Source organism: Podarcis liolepis (genome assembly GCF_965112155.1).
Source record: "Podarcis liolepis genome assembly, chromosome: 1".
NCBI classification, from domain to species: Eukaryota; Metazoa; Chordata; class Lepidosauria; order Squamata; family Lacertidae; genus Podarcis; species Podarcis liolepis.
In genome coordinates, this window is record NC_139554.1 from 126357590 (window position 1) to 126380813 (window position 23224).

General features: G+C 43.6%; 1 protein-coding gene across 11 annotated transcripts in view; it reads left to right on the forward strand.

Moving 5' to 3' along the window:
• Positions 1 to 23224, forward strand: part of ANKRD44 (ankyrin repeat domain 44) — a 147939-nt gene that overhangs the window by 118381 nt on the left and 6334 nt on the right. For all 11 annotated transcript variants that reach the window (XM_083467739.1, XM_083467730.1, XM_083467731.1 and 8 more), the window contains 10 exons: positions 4299 to 4370; positions 8160 to 8361; positions 11244 to 11322; positions 13722 to 13839; positions 15518 to 15734; positions 16994 to 17081; positions 18998 to 19081; positions 19884 to 20029; positions 20347 to 20429; positions 22854 to 22936. In XM_083467739.1, the coding sequence (XP_083323865.1) occupies positions 4299 to 4370; positions 8160 to 8361; positions 11244 to 11322; positions 13722 to 13839; positions 15518 to 15734; positions 16994 to 17081; positions 18998 to 19081; positions 19884 to 20029; positions 20347 to 20429; positions 22854 to 22936 (1172 nt within the window). The remainder of the gene's footprint in view (positions 1 to 4298; positions 4371 to 8159; positions 8362 to 11243; positions 11323 to 13721; positions 13840 to 15517; positions 15735 to 16993; positions 17082 to 18997; positions 19082 to 19883; positions 20030 to 20346; positions 20430 to 22853; positions 22937 to 23224) is intronic.

Genomic DNA, 23224 nt, shown 5'->3' on the forward strand with positions numbered 1-23224 from the left:
TGAAAACAATACTTTTATTTAAAATATTATTATTTTGTTTCCTATACCCTTTTAAAATGTGGGTTTTTTGGGGGGGTTATTGGGTTGTTGTTTTTATTTTGATTATGTATTTTGTGGTTTTATATTTTGATTTTGTTCTGTGAACCACCCTGAGACCTCCAGGTATAGGGCAGTATAATAATAATAATAATAATAATAATAATAATAATAATAATAATAATAATAAAATTTATACCCCGCCCATCTGACGGTGGCCCCAGCCACTCTGGGTGGCTTCCAACATATATAAAAACATAATAAAACATTACACATTAAAAGGCTTCCTGATGCAGGGCTGCCTTCAGATGTCTTCTAAAGGTTATATAGTTACTCATCTCCTTGACATCTGATAGGAGGGCATTCCACAGGGCGAGTGCCACTACCAAGAAGGCCCTCTGCCTGATTCTCCGTAGTTTCACTTCTCACAGTGAGGGAACCATCAGAAGGCCACTAGAACTGGACCTCAGTGTCCGGGCAGAACGATGGAAGAGACGCTCCTTCAGGTATACATTAGACACAGTGCCATTGGACTTAACGGGAATAATAATAATAATAATAATAATAATAATAATAATAATAATATTTATGTCCTTCCCATCTGGCTGGATTTCCCCAGCCACTCTGGGTAGCTTACAGCACATAAAAAATTGTAAAACATTAGACATTAAAAATTTCCCGATACGGGGTTGCCAAAAGTCAGATAGTTGTTTATTTCCTTGATGTCTGATGGGAGGGTGTTTCACATGGCTCGATACATCACGATGTTGAAAATCAGATATCGCTCAGCCCTGTTAGGTGCTTTGGAAGCTAAGTTTGAGAGAACTGGTCAGATAAGGAGGCTGATACCTTTGTCCCTGTCATTGGCTATAATCCACAACTGTCAGGAGTGGCAAAATGTGTTAGCAAGGACCCATCTCATAAAAACCCACTTTTAGAAGATTGGAATGCAGGTTTTATTAATTGAAACAGCCAATCTGACAATTTTAACATAGTCTTCATATAGATAATTAATTTTAGTGTCATTATATTTGAGAATCAGATGTCGTGGAAGGAGTTAGACTCATAGCTGCATTCCCTAAAGGCAACCCATTATTCCATTACCTGTTTGTTCCTCTATCAAATGTGGCAATAGTGATAATATACTACCAGCAAGTGTTGAACCCTGTATAGACTGGGAGACCTGAAGCTTGTAGGCATTTGCATAGTAACAGATATAAGCATTTCTCCACCATGTCTGTTTCTCTGGCGCAATATATAATTATAGAAAATCCCCATGGTAATTTATCCTCAATTAGCACGAAGAATTACGCCTGGCAAGAAGTACTATCAGTTTTGCTGGCAAATTTTGTGTTGACGTTAGAGCAGAGGAATTCAGCATTCTGGGTAGTAATCTCATTAGCTTTTCGCTCCCCCCCCCCCCCGCATTCTAATCAGGGTTAAGATTAAAAACCAGCGCCACTCCCTGCCTTTTCTTAAATAATAAACTCCCCACCCGCATTATATTTCAAATTGCCGTCTCCCAAGTTACTCTGAAGTAAGGAACTTTTAGCTGCTTTGCTTGGGAAATAGTTTTCAAGTTTCTGCATTAATCTTTGAGTGATTGGGTGATGCGCTGATAAATGTTATCACCTTGCTATTTGAGATAAAATTAACGTTTCATTTCAGAAGGCCTCTTGGAAGAAGTGCATGCTAAGATGACAAAGAGAATACAGTTTACAGTCATTTTATTTACGTGCCCACTAGAGAGTAATATTGTCATAGCCCATGTAGTTGAAGACAAGTGGTCAATTGCTTGAATTGGACCATTAGGTCCAGTCGTGGCTGACTCTGGGGTTGCGGCTCTCATCTTGCTTTATTGGCCGAGGGAGCCAACGTACAGCTTCCAGGTCATGTGGCCAACATGACTAAGCCGCTTCTGGCAAACCAGAGCAGCGCACAGAAACGCCGTTTACCTTCCCGCAGGAGCGGTACCTATTTATCTACTTGCACTTTGATGTGCTTTCGAACTGCTAGGTTGGCAGGAGTTGGGACCAAGCAACGGGGGCTCACCCCGTCGCGGGGATTCGAGCCACCAACCTTCTGATCGGCAAGTTCTAGGCTCTGTGATTTAACCCAGCGCCACCCGCGCCCCTTTGCTTACATACAGGCAAAATCTAATCGCTTGTCTGGCTGGTGATCAGGGCAGCTTTGCCAAGGATTTTAACAGGAAAGAAAATACTTGTTAAATTTGGGGACTAACAAGGGTTTGCAATCAGGGTCAAATAGCCTATAAAGCAATGAGAGTCAGAACCATGTAACTTCAAAAAATAGTGACAAATAGTATAGTATTCTGAAAGGTTAAGCATATACCCATTGTTTCACTTTTTTCAAAGGTTGGGATCTAGGAACAAGCATGCTGGTGCTAGCGATGCCAGAAATACTGTTGGAACATCAGTAGTAGTAGTAGTAGTAATAATAATAATAATAATAAATCTTATTATTTATCCAGTGAAAATTCTGGCTCGAGTTGGGCAAACCTTCTCAATTTTGGTTTCTCTCAGGTTCTCATTCTTCCAGCCTTAAGCTGAGTTCTATACATTTCTGATTCAGTTTGTGAGTTATTTTTTTAAGTCCTTGTGAAAATCTGACTGGATTATAGTGCTAATTTCGTCTGATATACGCATTTTTGCGTGCAATTTTGCCTGATACGCCCCTTTCTGCAAATGACTTATGCGATGCATTCTATATTTTCACTTATACATTTTTTAGGCACCCTTTCCCCTAATACACATGTTTTGGTACAGTTGGAGAATCACTCTGCAAAATTCAGAGAAGCACAGATTTCAAAGGATAGCTGGGTTTCAGATATTGTTTCAGGAAGGGCAAATTGTGTATGTTTGCATTAAAATCCTAAAGGAAGCAAATTTCTCCTCCATCCATGGCTCTGGCTGCCTGTCTCTGTGATATGTGTGTGTGTTCCTTTTCTCAATTCTAGCTGAAGACGTAAAGTTCACTGAATAGTAGACAGCATTCCTACGTGTGGTAACTTATAAGGAAATGGTTATAGGAATGAAGCTTATACACAGGCAAAAAGTTCATAACAATAACATTAGTGTTGAGTATAATCGTAACACTGGCTTTATTTTCTTGTTTTGGAAAAGTGCCACCATTAACGGTGAAGATTCATTATGAGATAAGCTGATTAAAGGCTCTGTCCTGCTGTCACTGAAGTCAGTAGTATCTAAATCCAGTTGTCTGTGTGGTTTGGGTTTATTTTATACATTTTTAAAAAATAAATATTATTTTAGGTACTTGCACTCCTCTTTCCTTAGCCCAAAGCAGCTTGCAATTTCAAACTGGTATAAATACAATATAAAATAACAGCAGCGGCATCAACAAGAGCAAAATCAATGTAACAGACAATAAAATGAATGCAACAGTGTGCCTAGCATTTACCTCATGAACAGTAAAAACTGTGTCCCTTTCAACCACTGATAATGGTAGTGCCTGTTGTTGTTGTTTTTTTAAAAAAACATTTTTGGTGTTTTCTGTTAACTCAGGGGGGTATGTGTGAGACATGCCTGAAGACTAAATAAAATTACCGTATTCTTCACTCTATAGGACGCGCCGGACCACAGGAGGGGGAGAACACGAAAAACAAAATTCTCCCCTTCTCTGCTCAGCGCCCCTTCAGCAAAGCGACAGGAGAAACGGAGCCCCTTCCATTTCTCCTCTCGCTTCGCTGAAGGGGCGCTGCGCAGAGAGGGAAAACTGTCCAGCGCTTCTCCAGCGAAGCGAAGCCTGGAGAGCAAGAGGGATCGGTGTGCACCGGCCCCTCTCGCTCTCCAGGCTTCAGGCGGCTATCCGCAAGCCTTCGGAGTGCAGCGGGAACTCCTGCTGCGCTCCGAAGGCTTGCGGATAGCTGCTTGAAGCCCCCGGATTGCAGCGGGAGTTCCCGCTGCGCTCCGGGAGCTTCAGGCAACTTCAGTGAAAGCAACGTGAAGCCTCTGGAGCTCGGGAGGAGCTCTCCCTCTGCGCTTCGGAGGCTTCGTGTTGCTATAGCTGAAGCCAAGGATCCTGCATTCGCTCCATAAGACCCACACATATTTCCCCTTAATTTTTGAAGGGGGAAAAGTACGTCTTATAGAGCGAAAAATACGGTAATCTTTTCTGATATGCCCGCTTCCCCCAAACATGCATGTTTTGTCGATCATCCCCTTTCATGTGCATTATCATTTCAGCAGAGGTACAAAGCCCTGTCACTTCTTTATTTGTTGTAGCTTCTGGAGAAAACGAGCCACATTTTTGAGGAATCCGATTCAACAGCTACAAAAAGCCCTTTGCACTTAGCTGTAAGTACACAGTTTCAGTATTATATTGCTGCCTAACTCAAACAACAACGCACAAGGTGTTTTGGTGTGTCCCCCCCTAGGATTCTCCCACACCCCACCCCCGCCAATATTTTGTTTTTTGTACTTCTACAAACCTTGGGGGTTCTGATCCTTTTCTCAAGTGCATGGTTGGTGCCGTCTTGGTTACAGAAGCACACATGCACTTGAGAATACATTTGCTTTCAATATATAGGATTTCTTGCTGGAAAGAAAATGGAGGATACTAAATGAGGTACTCAAAATGCCCATTCCCCCATTGTTCCTTTTGTGTATGGTCATAGAATCATACAATTGTAGTGTTTGAAGGGACCACAAGGGTCATCTAGTATAACCCCCTGCAATGCAGGAATATTTTGCACAAGGTGGGACTTGAACTCCCAACCCTGAGATAAAGAGTCTCATGTACCAACTGAGCTATCCTGACCACCGACCATACTAGCTGGGTGTCAGGAATGAGCCAGCTCCAAGCAATGGTTTGCAGCCAACTACAGAAAGCAGCCCGGAACAGAGAAGCTTAGATTTTACTCAGGCGGGAGAGAGCCGACAGCTGCAAACTTTGGCTCTTCCTGATCTTGAATGGCAAACTGATAAGGCAGTAGGTGGGAGCAGGCTGGAACACAGCCAAAGCTCTCAGGAAGCACAAACAGGTGTGAACAAGAGACAGTCTTTCTGAACAGGAAGAGGCTGGAGCTGATCTACAAAGTCTGAAGAGTCGGCGAATGGGAGGGCTGCTAGATAGGAAGCTAAACAAGAGATGTAAGGGTCCTAAATTCAGTACCTTCTGTCGACACCGGAAGGAGTCTTCAGAAGGGTCATCTTGAGTGATGCTGCCAGAGGCTTTGTTAGAGCTGTCCGGAGCTATCTGTTTGTTTTTGCAATTAAATCCTCCTTTTTAATTAGCTATGCTCACTGCGTCATCAAGCTGGGAACCTGGACTCCTGACACTGGGACTCGTGGTAATTGTAGTCCAATTCCTTCCTCTGTACAATGAGTACACTATGCTAAGCTTTGTAGGGCCCTCTTAAGCATCAACAAAGAAGGGGGTACCCCGTTTTGCAGCCTGCAAACAAGGCTACAAATGTTGTTTTGATGCAGCCCTAAAATAAAAATTAATTTTAATCTCAGGTGGTGCTGGGAATCAGATTGCACATTTTTAATACCCTATTATCACATTGAAGGCCTCGTTTTCGTTTTCATCTAGTTTATGTCGTTACTTGAAATAAAGGAATGTAAATTGAGTTAATATGAATATACTTCCCCCCAGAAAAGGATATGAACATGAACACATGTCATCTTTAACCAACAGTCTATCTCATATGCTTAAAACATAAAATTCAATATGAATTTTAATGCATACCTTCCTGCATATTCTGTTCTCATTAACATTCATAGGAATTGCACATCAATGAAATAATTAGAATTTTTAATCCTATTTGAAATGCTGCAGCTTTTAGCTTTGATGAAAATAAGATTTTAGAATGAATGTAAGATAGAAATAATTTTGTATTTGCCTCGTCAGCATTAAAGCCCTATTTTGTCAACTGAACGGACAAACCCAAAATTACAACAACACTACAATTACAAGCTGCCCTGGATAAATGCAGAGAATACACATCCAAATTTAATTTTCATAAGAGATCTTCATCTACACTTGTGCTGCAGTTGTATGCAGTGAGCATTTCATTTTTTAAAAACCCTTTTAAAATGAGAGTTGAAACGTCAGATAACAAAATCCGTGAATTTCAATGATAATTTCACAAATTTTCATGTCTGTAAAGGAGCAATGTTCTTGTTCAACTGAGAACCATAAAAGTTGTGTTAAACTGTATCTAGCCACAACTGCATGCAAACTAAGCTCAGTGCTACTTAGATATCCAGGAGCAGCTCCACTTAACGCTCCCATAGGCAACCCATTTCTTGAGCACCCTTTCTGATTTGCATCCGTTCCTTAATGAGCATTCTTTCTTATTTGTTTGCTGGGTGGCTATATGAAAATGAGCATTCACCCCACACCCATCCTGATTTGCTTGCAGGATGTCTTCCCATTATTCATTCATCCCACACTTTCCCTGTCACCTTCCTAACTGCAAAAAAGTCTGCTCCTTTTTAAAAGTGTATCTGTTGTGCTAGGGTGACAGAGCCAATTAATGCACTTTAATTGTGTAAAAACCGAAGTCTGGTATGTGCTTGGATCCCACCTACAAAACACTGGAAGTCTGGAGGTGCCCTTAAGCTGCAATCTTAAACATAGGATTGCATAGGATCAGTAAGACTAATTGAACATAGTGGAGTAGACAAGCACAGGATTGTGCTGTTAAAGTATCTGTTGTTTAGCTTCTGACCATCTCCCATTTTGTATATATTTTTAACATTAACCTAAAGTTGATCAAGATAATACAGAATTGGCCATTATATACCGTATTTTTCGCTCTATAGGATGCACTTTTTCCCCTCCAAAAATTAAGGGGAAATGTGTGTGCGTCCTATGGAGTGAATGCAGGCTCCATGGCTTCAGCGATAGCAATGTGAAGCTTCCAAAGCCCAGAGGGAGCACTCCTTCCGCGCTCCGGAGGCTTCGCGGTGCTTTCACTGAAGCCTGGAGAGCGAGAGGGGTCAGTGCGCACCAACCCCTCTCGCGCTCCAGGCTTCAGGGATAGCCGCCTGAAGCCTCCGGAGCGCAGCGGGAGCTCCCGCTGCGCTCCGGAGGCTTCGAGTTCCTTTTGCTGAAGCCAGGAGAGCAAGACTTTCCTGGCTTCAGCAAAAGGAACCGTAAGCCTTCGGAGCGCAGCTATCCCTGAAGCTATCCCTGAAGCCGGGAGAGCAAGACTCTCCCAGCTTCAGCAAAAGGAACCTGAAGCCTTCGGAGCACAGCGCGAGTTCCCGCTGCGCTCCGAAGGCTTCAGGCAGCTATCCCTGAAGCCTTCGGAGCACAGCGGGAACTTGCGCTGCGCTCCGAAGGCTTCTCATTCCTTTTGCTGAAGCCAGGAGAGCAAGACTCTCCTGGCTTCAGCAGAGAGGGATAGCTGCGCAGCGGTCCTTCAGCGAAGCGGGAGGAGAAATGGAAGGGGCTCCGTTTCTCCTGCCACTTCGCTGAATGGGTGCTGAGCAGAGAGGGGGAGATTTTTTTCTTCTTGTTCTACCCCTCTAAAACAAGGTGTGTCCTATGGTCGGGTGCGTCCTATAGAGCGAAAAATACGGTAACCTAAATCTCTTGCAACGTAGATCTCATAACTTGTATGTGGATTGTTTGCAACTGTACATACCTACGCTTCTAGAGGAGAGCATTTGTAACTTGATGTGTTTCCTGTAATCACTACGACCCAGTTTTTGCTAAGTCACTGCATAATGATTTTAATCAGTTTTTCGTGGTATCTTGCAATAGTGTCGTGTCAGATAAAAGCATTAGAAACTATAAGTTGGTGTGGTAAATACTAAATGCAATGAAACCGGATGCTTCAAGACAAAAAAGCATTAAATGAGCTATATTGGCAGTATAATGACTTGTCTTCACTGTCGAAATAAATTAAATTGTCCAGTAGCACCTTAGAGACCAACTAAGTTTGTTCCGGGTGTAAGCTTTCGTGTGCATGCACTGAAACAGAAGTCACCAGACCCTTATTAATAGTGGGAGGGTGAGGTGGGATTTTTCTTCACTGTGTTCATTTTTGATTATTATAATAAGGACTATCTCCCATACGTAAAACGCTTATGAAGTGCTTTGGCCTGAAGTAGTACTTTTTTGACCTCTAGGCCTATAATGGTCATCATCAAGCCTTGGAGGTGCTTCTCCAGTCTCTGGGAGACCTGGATATTAAGGATGAGAAAGGACATACTGCCTTGGACCTGGCTGCATTTAAGGGACACACTGAATGTGTGGAAGCGCTCATCAACCAGGGTGCTTCGGTTATGGTGAAAGATAACGTCACCCAACGGACCCCGCTTCATGCCGCAGGTCAGTGAGATGCTGCGATTTGTATGTGTCGGCTGCAGTGCAAGTAAACTGCATGCAGAGAAGAGAAGAATGGGGCAGGATTGTAGGCTGGTGATAGCGCAGCTACTTAGCTTGAGAAGAGATCCCTGTTGGGAGTGCTGAGTCAGATGGACCGATGAGCGTGGCTCAGCGCAAGGCAGCTTCCAGTGTTGCTAAGGACATGTACAGTGGTGCCCCGCAAGACGAATGCCTCGCAAGACGGAAAACCCGCTAGACGAAAGAGTTTTCCGTTTTGGAGGTGCTTCGCAAAACGAATTTCCTATGGGCTTGCTTCGCAAGACAACAATGTCTTGCGAGTTCCTGCTGGTTTTTTTTCCTCCCCCCCCCTTTTTCTAAGATGGTAAGCCGCTTATCAGCTGATCCGATCAGCAGATAAGCCGCTAAAAGCCGCTAATAGCGCTAATCCTTTAATCCATCAATGGGCTTGCTTTGCAAGACGAAAAAACCGCTAGACGAAGAGACTCGTGGAACGGATTATTTTCGTCTTGCGAGGCACCACTGTATAGAGTGTTTGCTGTTGAAGAGGCAAGTTGCTTTTTTAGACCAAAGGGCACCTTACCTCTTCAGCAGTGGAAAACAAATTCAGCAGAGACCGAAGCTATGGTTGGGCCTCTTCCAGTAGTAACATAGATTGAACCTATTTCATTGCCTGTGCTAAAAATCTTGATCAAATATCTTCAATAAATTGTACTCCTTCCTTACCCCCTTGAGACCATTACCAGTTATCATTACTTACTGAACTGGCTATTAGGCCTTTTTTGAAGCAGTCCGTTCTGTATTCACACAAACTCACCTGTAATTGATGACTAAGTGTCGACATGTTACTTTTTCCTATGTTCTGGTTTGGTATGGAATGCATACTGCTGTTTATCCAGTGTATTTATCTGCATGGTACCAAACAAACAGGACGAGTGCGATCTTTTGTACTGACATATTGCAGCACCTCAACATGGTCTGACAGAGACCTCTATTGGCTGAATAAAATTTGTACACCATACACTAGTGGCCAAACTTATGGAAACCTTTTGGAGAAAGTGTATTTCCAGTCCGGTGTCATCTTGTTTTGGCAATGATGGCTCATAAATTCTAGCATTTAGACCATATTCCTGCAGTCTGCGCCAAACAGTCCTTGCACTCAACTTCATATCACATTGCGCCATGTCATCTTGTATACACCCAGATGATTTTCTTATATCACATAAGCACAGTCTCTCAATTCTTCTATCGTCACTTGCTGTTGTGCACCTTTTCCTGCCTTTACCAGTCTGATTTTGTAGTGACTGAGTCTCCTTATACCTCTTAAGAAATTTAGAAATGCCACCTCTGGTTAAGTTTCCACCAATTTTTCTTCTAATTTATTCATAGCTGTAGCCTTGTTCACTTAATATTACTATTTTACATCACTTTCTGGGTGACCAGTCAACTCTTTGCACCATTTCTTTAATTTTATTACGTTTTACAAGCTCACTAAATGAAAGAACAAGAAACCCCAACCAACTTGATAGCAATCACATAACACACTGACAAATGGCCTCCTTATTTATGTTGTAATAAATAATCCTCCATAAAAGTTATTGTATTACATTCTTCATTAAATTATCTTTCCATTGATATATAATTTTATTGAATTACTCCCCCCCCCCGAAAGTGGTGCTATGAGCCATCATTGCCAAAACAAGATGACACCTGATTGGGTCTCTAAACACTCCTTTTTCTGATTATTTGGCTATAACTTTTGATAGAATACAGATAATTGAAGAAACCTTGTTGAATTACATTCTTCATTAAATTATCTTTCCATTGGTATATAATTTTATGGTATTACTCCCCAAAAAAGTGGTGTTATCAGCTATCAAACCTCAGAAATACACTTTCTCCAAAAGGTTTCCACAATTTTTGCCGCTAGTGTATGCTAATATCAGTTCACTCAGACCGGGTTTGAGCATGCTGCATGTGTGTATGTGCAGGCACACACTCAACATTTTAATGCTCTCTTTATTACAACTGGTGGCACAGTGCAACATTTTTTGATGTCAGGAGCTTGTCCTGACTCTTTGGGGACACTGTCCCTCACAAGAAGTGTCCATTGCTATGCTACCAAGGACAGTCAAAAAATTCAGGCAGTTGTGTTGACCCACTATATACAAATAGGTACATTCTATACCTATATCTGGGACGCAGGTGGCGCTGTGGGTTAAGCCACAGAGCCTAGGACTTGCCGATCAGAAGGTCGGCGGTTCGAATCCCTGCGATGGGGTGAGCCTCCTGTTGCTCAGTCCCTGCTCCTGCCAACCTAGCAGTTCGAAAGCACGTCAAAGTGCAAGTAGATAAATAGGTACCACTCCAGCGGGAAGGTAAACGGCGTTTCCAAACACTGCTCTGGTTCGCCAGAAGCAACTTAGTCATGCTGGCTACATGACCCGGAAGCTGTACGCCGGCTCCCTCGGCCAATAAAGCGAGATGAGCGCCGCAACCCCAGAGTCAGTCACGACTAGACCTAATGGTCAGGGGTCTCTTTACCTTTATACCTATATCTACTGGGGGAGTGCCCTCTGGTTCAGCAGGCCCCCTCTCCCTGCCTCAGTTCCCCCCCCCCCAAATTTCCTTTTCCAGCTCTACAATATCTCCTTGTCTGCCTTCGTTTCCCCTCCATATGTGTTCCCCCTGTACTATACCAACTGATCTTTTGGTTGTTTGATTCCCGCTAGATATAAATCCATATATTCAAGTGCTAAGTAGGGAAAATGCCTAGAATTTGGGACAGCTGTGAATAACTAGATGTAAGAGTGCATGAGCCTCTAGGCTTTATTTTCAGAATGCTAAAATGTTTCCCCTTGTTGTAGTTATCAATGGACACACTCCGTGTTTGCGGCTTTTGTTAGAAGTAGCAGATAACCCTGATGTGACCGATGCGAAAGGACAGTAAGTTGACTTTGTTTTTTATCTGTTTGCGTGACATGTGTGATATTGGGAACACCTTAAGCCCTAGCATTTAGATCAAAATAATGTAATAGGCTCTTGAGAGTCGCTGCTTCTGTTTCTTATAAAGTTAGCTGCAGCATGGAAGCAGCTTTGGGTTTGGAATTGTGCATTTTGCACTAATTATTTTGGTCTTGGAAGCACACAGATTAATTCCGAGTTTAGAGGATATTCTGACCTTTCCAGACTTAGGCAAAACAGCCACGCTGAAAATGATTGGGGGGGGGCAGTACCTTGACAACCTGCTTCTGAAGTACATTTCCGAGCACAATTCAAAGTGTTGGTGCTGACCTTTAAAGCCCTAAATGGCCTCGGTCCTGTATACTTGAAGGAGCGTCTCCACCTCCATTGTTCAACCCGGACACTGAGATCCAGCGCCGAGGGCCTTCTGGCGGTTCCCTCAGTGCGAGACGTAGGATTACAGGGAACCAGGCAGAGGGCCTTCTCGGTAGTGGCGCCTGCCCTGTGGAACGCCCTCCAAGCAGATGTCAAGGCAATAAACAACTATTTTACTTTTAAAAGACAACTGAAGGCAGCCCTCTTTAGGGAGGTTTTTAATGTCTGATGCTGTGTTGTTTTTAATATTCAGTTGGAAGCCGCCCAGAGTGGCTGGGGAAACCCAGCCAGATGGGCGGGGTATTATTATTATTATTATTATTATTATTATTATATAAGCTACCAGCAAAGGTTCCAACAGGCAGAAAAGCCCGGGGGGGGGGGGATTTTGCCGAGACCCCAAGGGGGAAGAGTGATGCAGTGCATGTACTGTTCTTGCATCTCTATTACAACCTCTCTGTGTGGTCTTTTGTCAATGGAGACCAGGCCACTGCTGGTAAATGGGGTGCAGGTGGTAAACCTTTTGCAACAGACTCCCCGAGGGCAATGCTTTATTTACTTTTGCACATTAGGAACGTACAGAGGCAAGAGTAAGGGGGTGCATTGAAGGATGCTGTTGACGTAGTTGGGATCTGTTTCCAAGGCTGGCCCTTACCATGAGGCTGAGTGAGGTTTCCAACACTGGGGAAAGTGGGGCAGACATGGCATCATTTCTGACGTTTCCTCCTGAGCCTCCTGGCTTTTGGTTGGAGGCAGAGCAGTTTGTGTGAGTGATTGCCTGCTCTGCACTCTCTGATCTGTTTCTTGGGGCCACTTTATTCAGTGAGCATATGTAGTAATTTCCTGAAATATGCTGCTTTACGCTCTGGCTTGGTGGGAAATTTATGTGCAAATGTTGCCCTGCGAAAAGAAAGAAAGCAAGACAAACCCCAGCACTTGGAAATATAACATGCCAGGGAGAAAGGGTTTAGCCTATTTCTCTGTCTCCCCCACACCCCCATGCGACAACATCAGTAAAACTCTGAAGTTGTTGCAGTGTAGAAATACCTTCACCACTTGGTTTTCCTGATTGAACAAACAGACTATTACAGTGGTGCCCCGCAAGACAAATGCCTTGCAAGACGGAAAACCCGCTAGACGAAAGGGTTTTCTGTTTTTGAGCTGCTTCGCAAGACGATTTTCCCTATGGGCTTGCTTTGCAAGACGAAAACGTCTTGCGAGTGTTCCGATTTTTTTTTGCTCCCCCCCTTTTCTAAGCCGCTAAGCCGCTAATAGCCTTTTAGCTTCTAATCCGCTAAGCCTTTAATAGCCGCTAAGCCTTTAATAGCCGCTAAACCGCTAATAGCGCTAATCCGCTAAGCCGCTAATAGGGTTGCTTCGCAAGACGAAAAAACCACTAGACGAAGAAACTCGTGGAACGGATTATTTTCGTCTTGCGAGGCACCACTGTATTAGAGTTTGGGGTTTGGAGAGTTTGGATTTGATATACCGCTTTATCACTACCCTAAGGAGTCCCAAAGCAGCTAACATTCTCCTTTCCCTTCCTCCCCCACAACAAACACTCTGTGAGGTGAGTGGGGCTGAGAGACTTCAGAGAAGTGTGACTAGCCCAAGCTCACCTAGCAGCTGCAGGTGGAGGAGCAGCGAAGTGAACCCGGTTCACCAGATTACAAGTCCACCGCTCTTAACCACCACACCATGCAGGGGTAACCCAATACGATGGCCCTGTATGTTGTTGGTCTTCAGTACCTATTAGCCCCAGGCAACGAGGCCAGGAATGCTGGGGATTGTAGTCTGTGGAAGGCTACACTAGCTGCTCAATTTAGAAATACCTGTGGATCGGATATCTGGAATTATGTGTAGCAAGTATGTGATGCAATAAGAATGTTGGAAAGAGGGAGTATCATTGCAAAGTCTGGTGAAAATGGCAGGTCCATTTGGATAGCATGTTGAATAAAAAAATCACAGAAGTAAGATTAAAACTTCCGTTGTCTCTTATTTCTTAGAACTCCCTTGATGCTAGCTGTGGCTTATGGGCACATAGATGCCGTCGCCTTGTTACTTGAAAAAGAAGCATCAGTGGATGCAGCTGATTCCTTGGGATGCACTGCTTTACATCGAGGGGTAACTGCTGATTTTAGAACATTTTGTCCTATGTGATTGCTGCATGCCTTTTGACATTCTGCCTGAAACATACATAATAGTATTCAACATGAGTACAGACCACCAAAACAAAGTGTAAATGTTGTTGAATCAGCCCCCATCACCCCAACATCTAGAGTACCAACATCTAGAGGACAATAGGTTCCTCATTCCTGATCTTCCAGATGCATCTGCGTCCAGTTCAGCCAAGCAACTTCTATGTTCCAATAAAAAAACCAAGGCAATTATTTAAAAGAGAATTGCCATGAGAAGGGGAAAAAAAACAATCAGGGATATGGAATATATGTAGTAAAATGAACTTTTCTTCTTAAACAAAAAACTCCACAAGTCGTGTTTTCTATTGAAAGGTGTGTGTGTGTGTGTGTGTGTGTGTGTGTGTGTGTGTGTTTAAATTGCTGACAATTAAAAGCTTCAACATTTTTAACTGGAGGAGAGAATAAAAGGTAACAAAAACTATGGGAGGAATTCAACATAGTGCCATGGCAATTGTGCGTCAGCACAAGCTTTTCAGCGTGCCAGATGGAATTGTCCTCCCTCTTTCCCTCCGTATGCTGTTCTCAAGGTTACCCTGAGCCCCCCAAGCCATTTTGGCTCAGGGGAGGCAAGAACGAGAGTCCCATTGCGCACACTTCCATTAGCAGGATACGTTAGTTGACTCCCGCCCAGTATGTGTACATGTAACAGTATGCTCTTGAGAAGTGGGCTTGGGGGGCTTTCTGTTTTGGTGCTGACACTGTGGAACACGGTCCCAGCATTTCCTGTCCTAAGAAATGTTTTATGTGCATTACCCTCAACATTCTTGTTGTGCTGTGATCTCTTGTTTGAGGTGGTAACCACTCTCTGAGGTGGTAACCACAATGATCTGTGTTGAGTCACCATGTGGTGTGGCTGATGCTACCAATTTAATTCATTTAGGCAAGCAAAGTGGTAACTTCACTGGCGACACAATTCATGTAAAGTGTGGGTGTATTCTTATAAACAACACTATAAAGAAGCCAGGGATATGACTTTTCAGAAATGCAGTCATGGTGCTTTTTTTTGCATTGAGCAAAAGTCAGGAAGTATCCTTAAAAGCCGAAAGCCATGTTTTCCATGCATGTGAAACAAATGGGCAACAAGTGGCTTATTTGTGTATGCCACACCACTACATTTGCTATGATGGATCTTTCCTTTTATTTTTAAATTAATTTTCTTACATGATGTACAACAGTGGAACACGAATATAGAACTGGATTGCATGCGACGGCCATCAATACATATCACATTAGGCATTTCTAACCATGCTGCCACTACTTCTTGGACAAAATTGATTTGTTACATCTTTCATACATACTAAGCGGGACTATGTTTAAGGGTCTCTGTGAGTAATTGATGTGTTTTTGCTGTGATTTCTGGCCTGCCCCTGTAGCTCACCCATCACTGGACTCTTCTCACCACATATGAAAATAAGTTGCTTGCAACCTCTCCATCATTCTCATTTAGTTTCCCTCATGATTTAATTTCAGGAGCACACTCTTCACGAAATTGCCCCCTTAACTGTGCAAACACCAATTTAAAATGTTTTTCTTACATCTCCCCATCCAGTTCTCTCCTGAATGTCCTCCCCCACCAATATTTATGCATGTGTTTTTTAAATCAGATTATGACAGGGCATGAGGAGTGTGTTCAAATGCTGTTGGAACAAGAAGCATTGATAATGTGTAAGGACGCCAGAGGCAGGACACCTCTACATTATGCAGCAGCTCGTGGTCATGCCACATGGCTGAGTGAATTGTTGCAGCTGGCGCTTTCAGAAGGGGACTACAATTTCAAAGATAATCAGAGCTATACACCTTTGCACTGGGCTTCTTATAATGGTAAGTTTCCCCCCCAGCGTACTATGTTAAGGTTGGTGTGGAGTTCAAAGTAAAGTTGAAGCCAGGATTGTAGGCTTTTCTAAACTCTCAGAAGAGCATGTAGGTGTGAGACTTCAAGTGTGAATAAATGCCAGGCACCACATTCTAATAATCACAACACAAAGCAGAATTAAGGAGGGATGGAGCAGCTTGTTCCGTGTCACTTTAGCGTGTACTCAATCATAGCTCCATTCTGTCTCTTTGTTATCCCTGCATTGCAGGGGGTTGAACAATTCTGTGTTAAAAGGTATTTCTATTTTTTTAAAAGGACTTATATCCGGTCATTCGTTCCCCTAAAACACACATTTTTACATGTTTCACAATGCAGATGCATGCACTTTTATGTGCATCTTTTGAACCAAGGCTTCATCAGAAAATTCGGAGAACATAAAGCGATAGCTGTTGTCAGGGAACTGACATCGGAGCAGAGGGGGGAGGCGAGGCTTCCAGACTCTGCAGGAGAGGGAACGAGTAAGGGTAGAGAGAGAACGTCATCTGGGGAAGAATGTCCAGGTGACACCAGGAAGAAGGGAGAGGGAGAAAGCATCTCGGAGGAGAGGCTCCGAGACTCTGGCAGTGAAGTCAGTGAGGAGGGTGGAGGAGCACCACTAGGCACGCCCACTCTGCGCAGAAGGGTTACGCGCAGAGAGGCGAGGCGAAGGTTGTCCGTTAAGGAATTCTTATGCTGAAGGAAATTTAGGAGACGCCCACTCACGGATTCGTCGAGCGACTGAGCAGCAGCACCCAAGCCGCTCAGTCAGGGAAAGACACAACCGCCCCTAAGCAGTTTGGAACAACTAGAGGTTTACACACAAGCAACCCCAATTCCTGTGACAGCTGTGTTCCAATCTGAATACAGGTAGATGAGCCAGCAGTTTGACTCTGTATGAGGCACCTTAGTACAGTGGAACCTTGGAAGCCGAACACCTTTGAACTCAAATGTTTTGGCTCCTGATCGAAAACTGGAAGTGATTGTTTCGGTTTTCGAATGATTTTCGGAAGCCGAACGTCCGGCACAGCTTCCAGAGCTTTCGATTGGCTGCAGGCTGCACCTTGGTTTTTGAACTGTTCTGGGAGCCAAACGGACTCCCATAATGGATTAATTTTGAAAACCAAGGTACAACTGTATGCTGAAGTGCTAATTTGTGTTATATAAGCTATTTCAGTTGCAAGCAATCCTGAAGCACTTTTGTAACATGAAATCCCCCAATTTGTTACAGGTAATGAAGGCTGTATAGAGGTACTGTTGGAACAGAAACCTTTCCGCAACTTTATCGGGAACCCTTTCTCTCCATTGCACTGTGCTGTGTAAGTAGAAACGGCTGCATCAAATCTCACTTCTTGTGGCTTTAACGGAAGGTCAAGCTAAACTAGGGACACAGCAGCAGAAAATTTCTAGAGACGATATCCTTGGATCATGTCCAAAAATACATATATCTGTCTGGTGTTAAAATGCTCCCCTTCTCAAATCATTGGTGTAGGAATGTATACTTGTCACATAATAACCTCAAGGCATTTGAAGTGTTAACTAAAATTTGGGCAAATTCATAAATGCGGGTTTAGTCACTCTAAGGACAAAAGGAATAAAGGTTACAGAATGTCACAGCCCTGCCTAATTCCGCTGCTTGTCAATTATTGTGTTATGAACTCTTCACTTTGTCACGCCAATAAATATAATCTAGAAATGATTATAGTGTTCGTATTTGAGAACGCACCACCATAATTTTCGGATTTGATTGTCAGCTTTTCTGTTACATGCTATGTTCCTAGATTTCACATTGTGCTCTGATCTTTTAAATAGAAACAGTTTAAAGTCCTCTGTAGAACCAGTAATTTTACTTTTGCCGGGGATGTGCTGGATAACATTACCGCTACCTCCCCACACTGGCCATGTTAACTTGTCACACTAAACTTAGTGCGGCATGCATGGGCTCTAGAATGAGCCTCAGGCGTGCATCCTCCTCACCACCCTTCTTTCTTCCACGTAGCTGGAAGGAGAACTTCGGAAAAAATTACTTTCTGTTTCCTTTAAAATCAGCTTGTTGCTGCATCTGAACTGGGGGTTATGGTTTACCCTAATTAGGGTCAGTTTAAACAAGCCAGCTTCATGGCCAGTGGTTTGAAGTTAGCATGTTTCAAAACTGACCAGAATTCTAGTTTGTACATATCACACTAAACTATGGTTTAGTGGGAAATGTGAATGTGGGCCGGGTTCTCTTTTTTAATAACTAGAAGGAACTAACATCTCTTGTTGTGAAGTACCAAGAAAAGTCAAACACCAACACTGCAATCCTATACATATTTACCCATGACAAAAATCCACTGAAATTACGCGGGTGGCACTGTGGTTTAAACCACAGAGCCTAGGACTTGCCGATCAGAAGGTCGGCGGTTCGAATCCCCGCAACGGGGTGAGCTCCCGTTGCTCAGTCCCTGCTCCTGCCAACCGAGCATTACGAAAGCACCTCAAAGTGCAAGTAGATAAATAGGTACCGCTCCGGCGGGAAGGTAAACAGCATTTCCGTGCGCTGCTCTGGTTTGCCAGAAGCAGCTTAGTCATGCTGGCCACATGACCCAGAAGCTGTACGCTGGCTCCCTCGGCCAATAAATGGAGATGAGCGCTGCAACCCCAGAGTCGGCCACGACTGGACCTAATGGTCAGGGGTCCCTTTACCTTTACTTTACCCATCAGAAATGGCGGTATTAGTATTGCTTGAAATCTTTACTTGCACTGAGCAGCTTAGGAATAAAGAATGACATTTGAACACTACATCTTATTCAAGTTCATATAAAACTAGCTTCTAATTCATCAGGAGAAGAAAGGCACTTCAGTCAGATTCCTGCCAGAGTTTTTACTGAATGTGAATCCTCAGCTGTGTGCCAGAGCTATACACAGGGAGCACGTTAAAAAAAAAAAAGACTGTGCCCACATACCTTTGCTGGCCCCCTATGCACATTCGTCATAACTTGTGGAAGAGCTTTTCAGGTACAGTTTATATCCGCAGCTGCAAACTCCCTCCTCTATGCATATTTTTCTATGCAGGAACTGAGTGCCACAGCATTGGAAGCATACAGCCTCTGACATTGACAGTAGCCCTTGATTTAGACTTGTTGCCTAGGCTTTGTTGAGTCAGAAGTACAACCAGGGGGGAAAGGATGTATGTTTATGAAATGAATGACTTATTAAAGGAGAGTTCCAATTTGCAAACCTGTTTTCTCAATAGAATCAATGATCATGAAAATTGTGCGTCGCTACTCATTGGGACCATTGGTGTTGGCATTGTCAATTGTAAAGATGACAAAGGAAGGTAAGGACTGCTCGGATAATGACTGTGTGTTTGTTTTCACTGAACCCATTAAGATATGTTCGAAATACATTATTGATGGTTTCCTGAAAAAATCAGGGCTTACAGATTTCGCAGTTCTCTAAGATAAGACTTAGGCCCAACCATACTTTCTTTGGTCCCGTGATTTCAAGTCAAGGGACTGAGAGTGGGTTTGTTTGTTTTTGTCCTGTCACTTTCCCTGTGATAGCCAGCTGTTTACTGCTGAAATCGGGGATGGGGGGTGGGTGGGGACGACTTCAATCCACAGAAAACCCAATTGATATTTGTTTCAATTCAGCAGTAAACCACGGGATTTTCCAGATAAAGTGGTGGGACAAAACAAACAAAAAAATCTTCTTGAACTCATTACTTGAAATCATGGGACAATTGAAAGTGGACTTGATGCATCCCATGTTTGCATGTTTCTTGTGTCATCCACAGAGCAATGTTCTCATCCGAGTAGCAGCCTGCCATCCCACCCCCTTTAATGTTGAATTATTGGGCTCATTGTTTTGAAAAGTTGTTAGCTTGGACTTAGCAGTGGAATAGAACTACTGTATTTTTCTGTGTATAAGATGCCCCCATGTATAAGAATCCCCCTACTTTTGGAGACCCCCAAATTTAGCAAATGGGCATATGCACTATTTGTGTATAAGACACCCCCAGATTTTTAACCTTATTTTAAAGTAAAAAAACCTAGTCTTATACACAGAAAAGTACGGTAAGTAAGAATACTAGTAAGAAATTCTCTAGTGTCTAAAAAAAAGCTGTTATTTCTTCTTAGAACACCACTTCACGCAGCAGCCTTCGCGGACCACGTAGAATGCTTGCAGCTTCTCTTAAGCCACAATGCACAAGTAAACGCTGCGGATAATTCAGGGAAAACACCACTTACGATGGCTGCTGAAAAAGGACACGTAGGTGCTGTAGGTAAGTACCTGGCTGCTGGGAACTGATGAGAATGAATAACTTTGTACAGGTCTACAGATATTCTGTAGGCGTGTTTAGCAAGAAAAAGCCATCTTCGTACAGCGCTGCTGCTGCTTATGTCACCGACAGACATGCCACATTTCACTTCAAAACGCTACTTTGCCAAGACTTCCATTAGGGTGTACAGGACTAGAGTCTCGTTAGTTTTAGGAAATGCAAGGAGCACACTAGGAAATGGGATATTCTGTGAACAGAGATTGAAGGTATTTTAACTGCCTGAGAGTAATTGTGTGGTCTGTTTTTTTCCTGTATCTTAGATTTTTTGGTGAACAGCGCGAAGGCTGATCTAACTTTGAAAGATAAGAACTCGAATACATCCTTGCACTTGGCTAGCAGTAAAGTATGTTTAAAAGCATTTGTGTGTGTTTGTGTGTGTGCATGTGTGTAGAAGACATTATTAAAAGTGTAACAAAATAATGATACTTGTATCAGAGGCATAGCTGTCAACTGTCCCTTATTTGGCGGGAAAGTCCCTTATCCCAGCACTGTGTCCCGCTGCTGTCCCTTATTGATGATATCCCTTAAATTTCCCGGGTTTCAAAGGAAACAGCTCCTCTCCTTCTCTCCCTGCTGGCCAGGGAGGAGGGAGGCTCCAACTGTGTTGCTTGGCTGTGTCGCTCACCCAATAAGGAGTCTAAGAACGACCAGGGGATGGAGCTTGCAACCCTTGTGCCAATCAAATCAGCCGCGTTGCTCAGCGCTTCCCAGCGGAGAGGTGACGGTGGTTTTCCTTGCTGCATCCCCTTTGCCAGTTTGCTGCGCTGTGGGAACCACCGCTTGAGGCTTCATTTGGCTGCTGGCTGGGCTTTCTGCCTTTGGCTCGGAGGGGCTCAGAAGTTGAACCTACCTGTGCTCTGAAAATCCCTTATTTTGGCTGCTGATTCCTTATTTTCGAGGCTGCTGGTCCCTTATTTTCAAATCTGTAATTTGACAGCTATGATCAGAGGCATTTGGTACTCAGTAAAGTCATCCTGTTCACGCATGGACTTTTGATTACAAACTTCCCCTCTTTCTTCTCTCCCTGTGCACCCCCACCCTGAATTCCCCCTCCCCGACTGTCCAGAGCAAATTTTGGGGTGACAGGTGGGGAGGGGAAAGGAGATGGAGTGGAAGTTGCATTGCACATATGGAAATCCTTGCGCAAACCCAGATTTACCACGTGAATTGGGCTGCGTGTGCAATGGAGACATGATAAAAAGTAGTTTCTTTGTTTGTTGCCTGCCTTTCATCATAAGGCCTAGAGTGGGTTACAACATGACAAACAATTTTAAAACAACCCAACACCATAAAAACAAGGGAGGTGTACCCCCACTGATTGTGTAGTTAGTTTCTTCCTAACGCTTTTTGCAAATCTCTGTAAACCAACGGAATGCTAAACTTAGCCAGTATATCTTCTGAACACTGGGAATAATTTTGAAAACTAGTACTGTCTTACGAAGGAGCGTTATGGAAAATCAATCAGTGAGTAGGTGGGTGAGGAGATCAGAAGTGCAAACAAATAAGCCTAAAACAACACTGCTCCAAAATCATTACCCTTTATTTTTATGAGATAAACTGAAGAGGAAATTGTATTTATTGTTGGCTTTTGCTATTTGCTAGTGGCAACACCAAAGGGCAGAGAATAAACTGGGCTGAAGGATTCTGCTCATAGTTGTTGTTGTTTTTTCATTTTGGGGAGTAGGCTGAAAGTGGAATAATCATCACAGGTTGGATAAAAATACTCCTATTTATTTTTTCAGTATATTGGGTCTCACCATTGTATATGGAGTGGCAGAGGGTATTTACCGTATGTTCTGGCGCACAAGACGACTTTTTATCCCTGGAAAATCACCCCAAAAGTCGGGGGGGGGTCGTCTTATACGTTGGGAAGGAGGAGAGTGAGCCGGTGAGCAGAGGTGCTCCTTCTGCCGTCGCTCCTCCTCCCTCCCCACAGAAGGGGACGTGGAAAGTCCTTCCGAGTGCGGCGCTCCCCCGCCAAACGCCTCGCCTCAGGCTGCTGCTGCAACGGCAGAGGGGTGCGCGCTCTGCCCCTGGCGGCGCTCAAACTCTATAACTCTAAAACGGAACAGCAAAAGTTGGGGGTCGTCTTATACACCCAGTCGCCTAATACGCCGGAATCTACGGTACCATATTTTTTGCTCTATAAGACTCACCTTTTCCCTTCTAAAAAGTAAGGGGAAATGTGTGTGCGTCTTATGGAGCGAATACAGGCTGTGCAGCTATCCTACTTTGCGATGGAAAAAAACCAGTGGGAATGAAGCTGGAGGTAGCATTGTCCCCCTGACACTGTTGCAAATTAGGGGGCAATCCCCTGGGGTGCTGATGGCAGCTGTGTCGCCTCGTCAAGCTGGTGGCACAGTTTTTTGCCGGGGGGGAAACATAAAATGGTTGCAACTTGACCATGTCCCCAAAATATGGTTCCATGACTTTGGTTGGGGAGTGAACAGCAGGCTTGTGGTTAGCATATGTGCTAATTTGAAGTTAGCAGTGCTCAGAGATTACACACACTTACAGACAAAAGATCCACCAGGTGTTCTTGCTCTCATTCTAATAAATTTCTCCAGTTTTCCTATGCAATTCACTCCTCGTCTGCTCATATCTGATATCGTTCCTTAAAAATTGGCCTGGATCAGATTACAGAAAGCTAACCTGTGATAGCATAAAAGGGGGCTGTGCACATACGGAGTCACGGCTTAATTAAATACTGTCAGATTCTCATCATTTCCTAAACCGAGAAGAACATAAATGCATTTATGTATTCCAGGGACATGAAAAATGTGCCTTGTTGATACTTGACAAGATACAAGAACAGAGCCTTATCAATGCAAAAAATAATGCATTACAAACGTAAGTATAACCTAATGAAATTTTATTTTTTGTTGACCCAAACTGGCGTTTAGTGTTTTTAAAAGTCTACTTAATTTTTGTGTTCTATAAATATGGCGTTCATGTTTGAGTTTTGTTTTTGGGATGTTATTAAGCAGAGGTTGGATGGCCATCCGTCATGGATGTTTTAGCTGAGATTCCTGAGAGAGCCAGTGTGGTGTAGTGGTTAAGAGCGGTAGTCTCGTAATCTGGGGAACCGGGTTCGCGTCTCCGCTCCTCCACATGCAGCTGCTGGGTGACCTTGGGCCA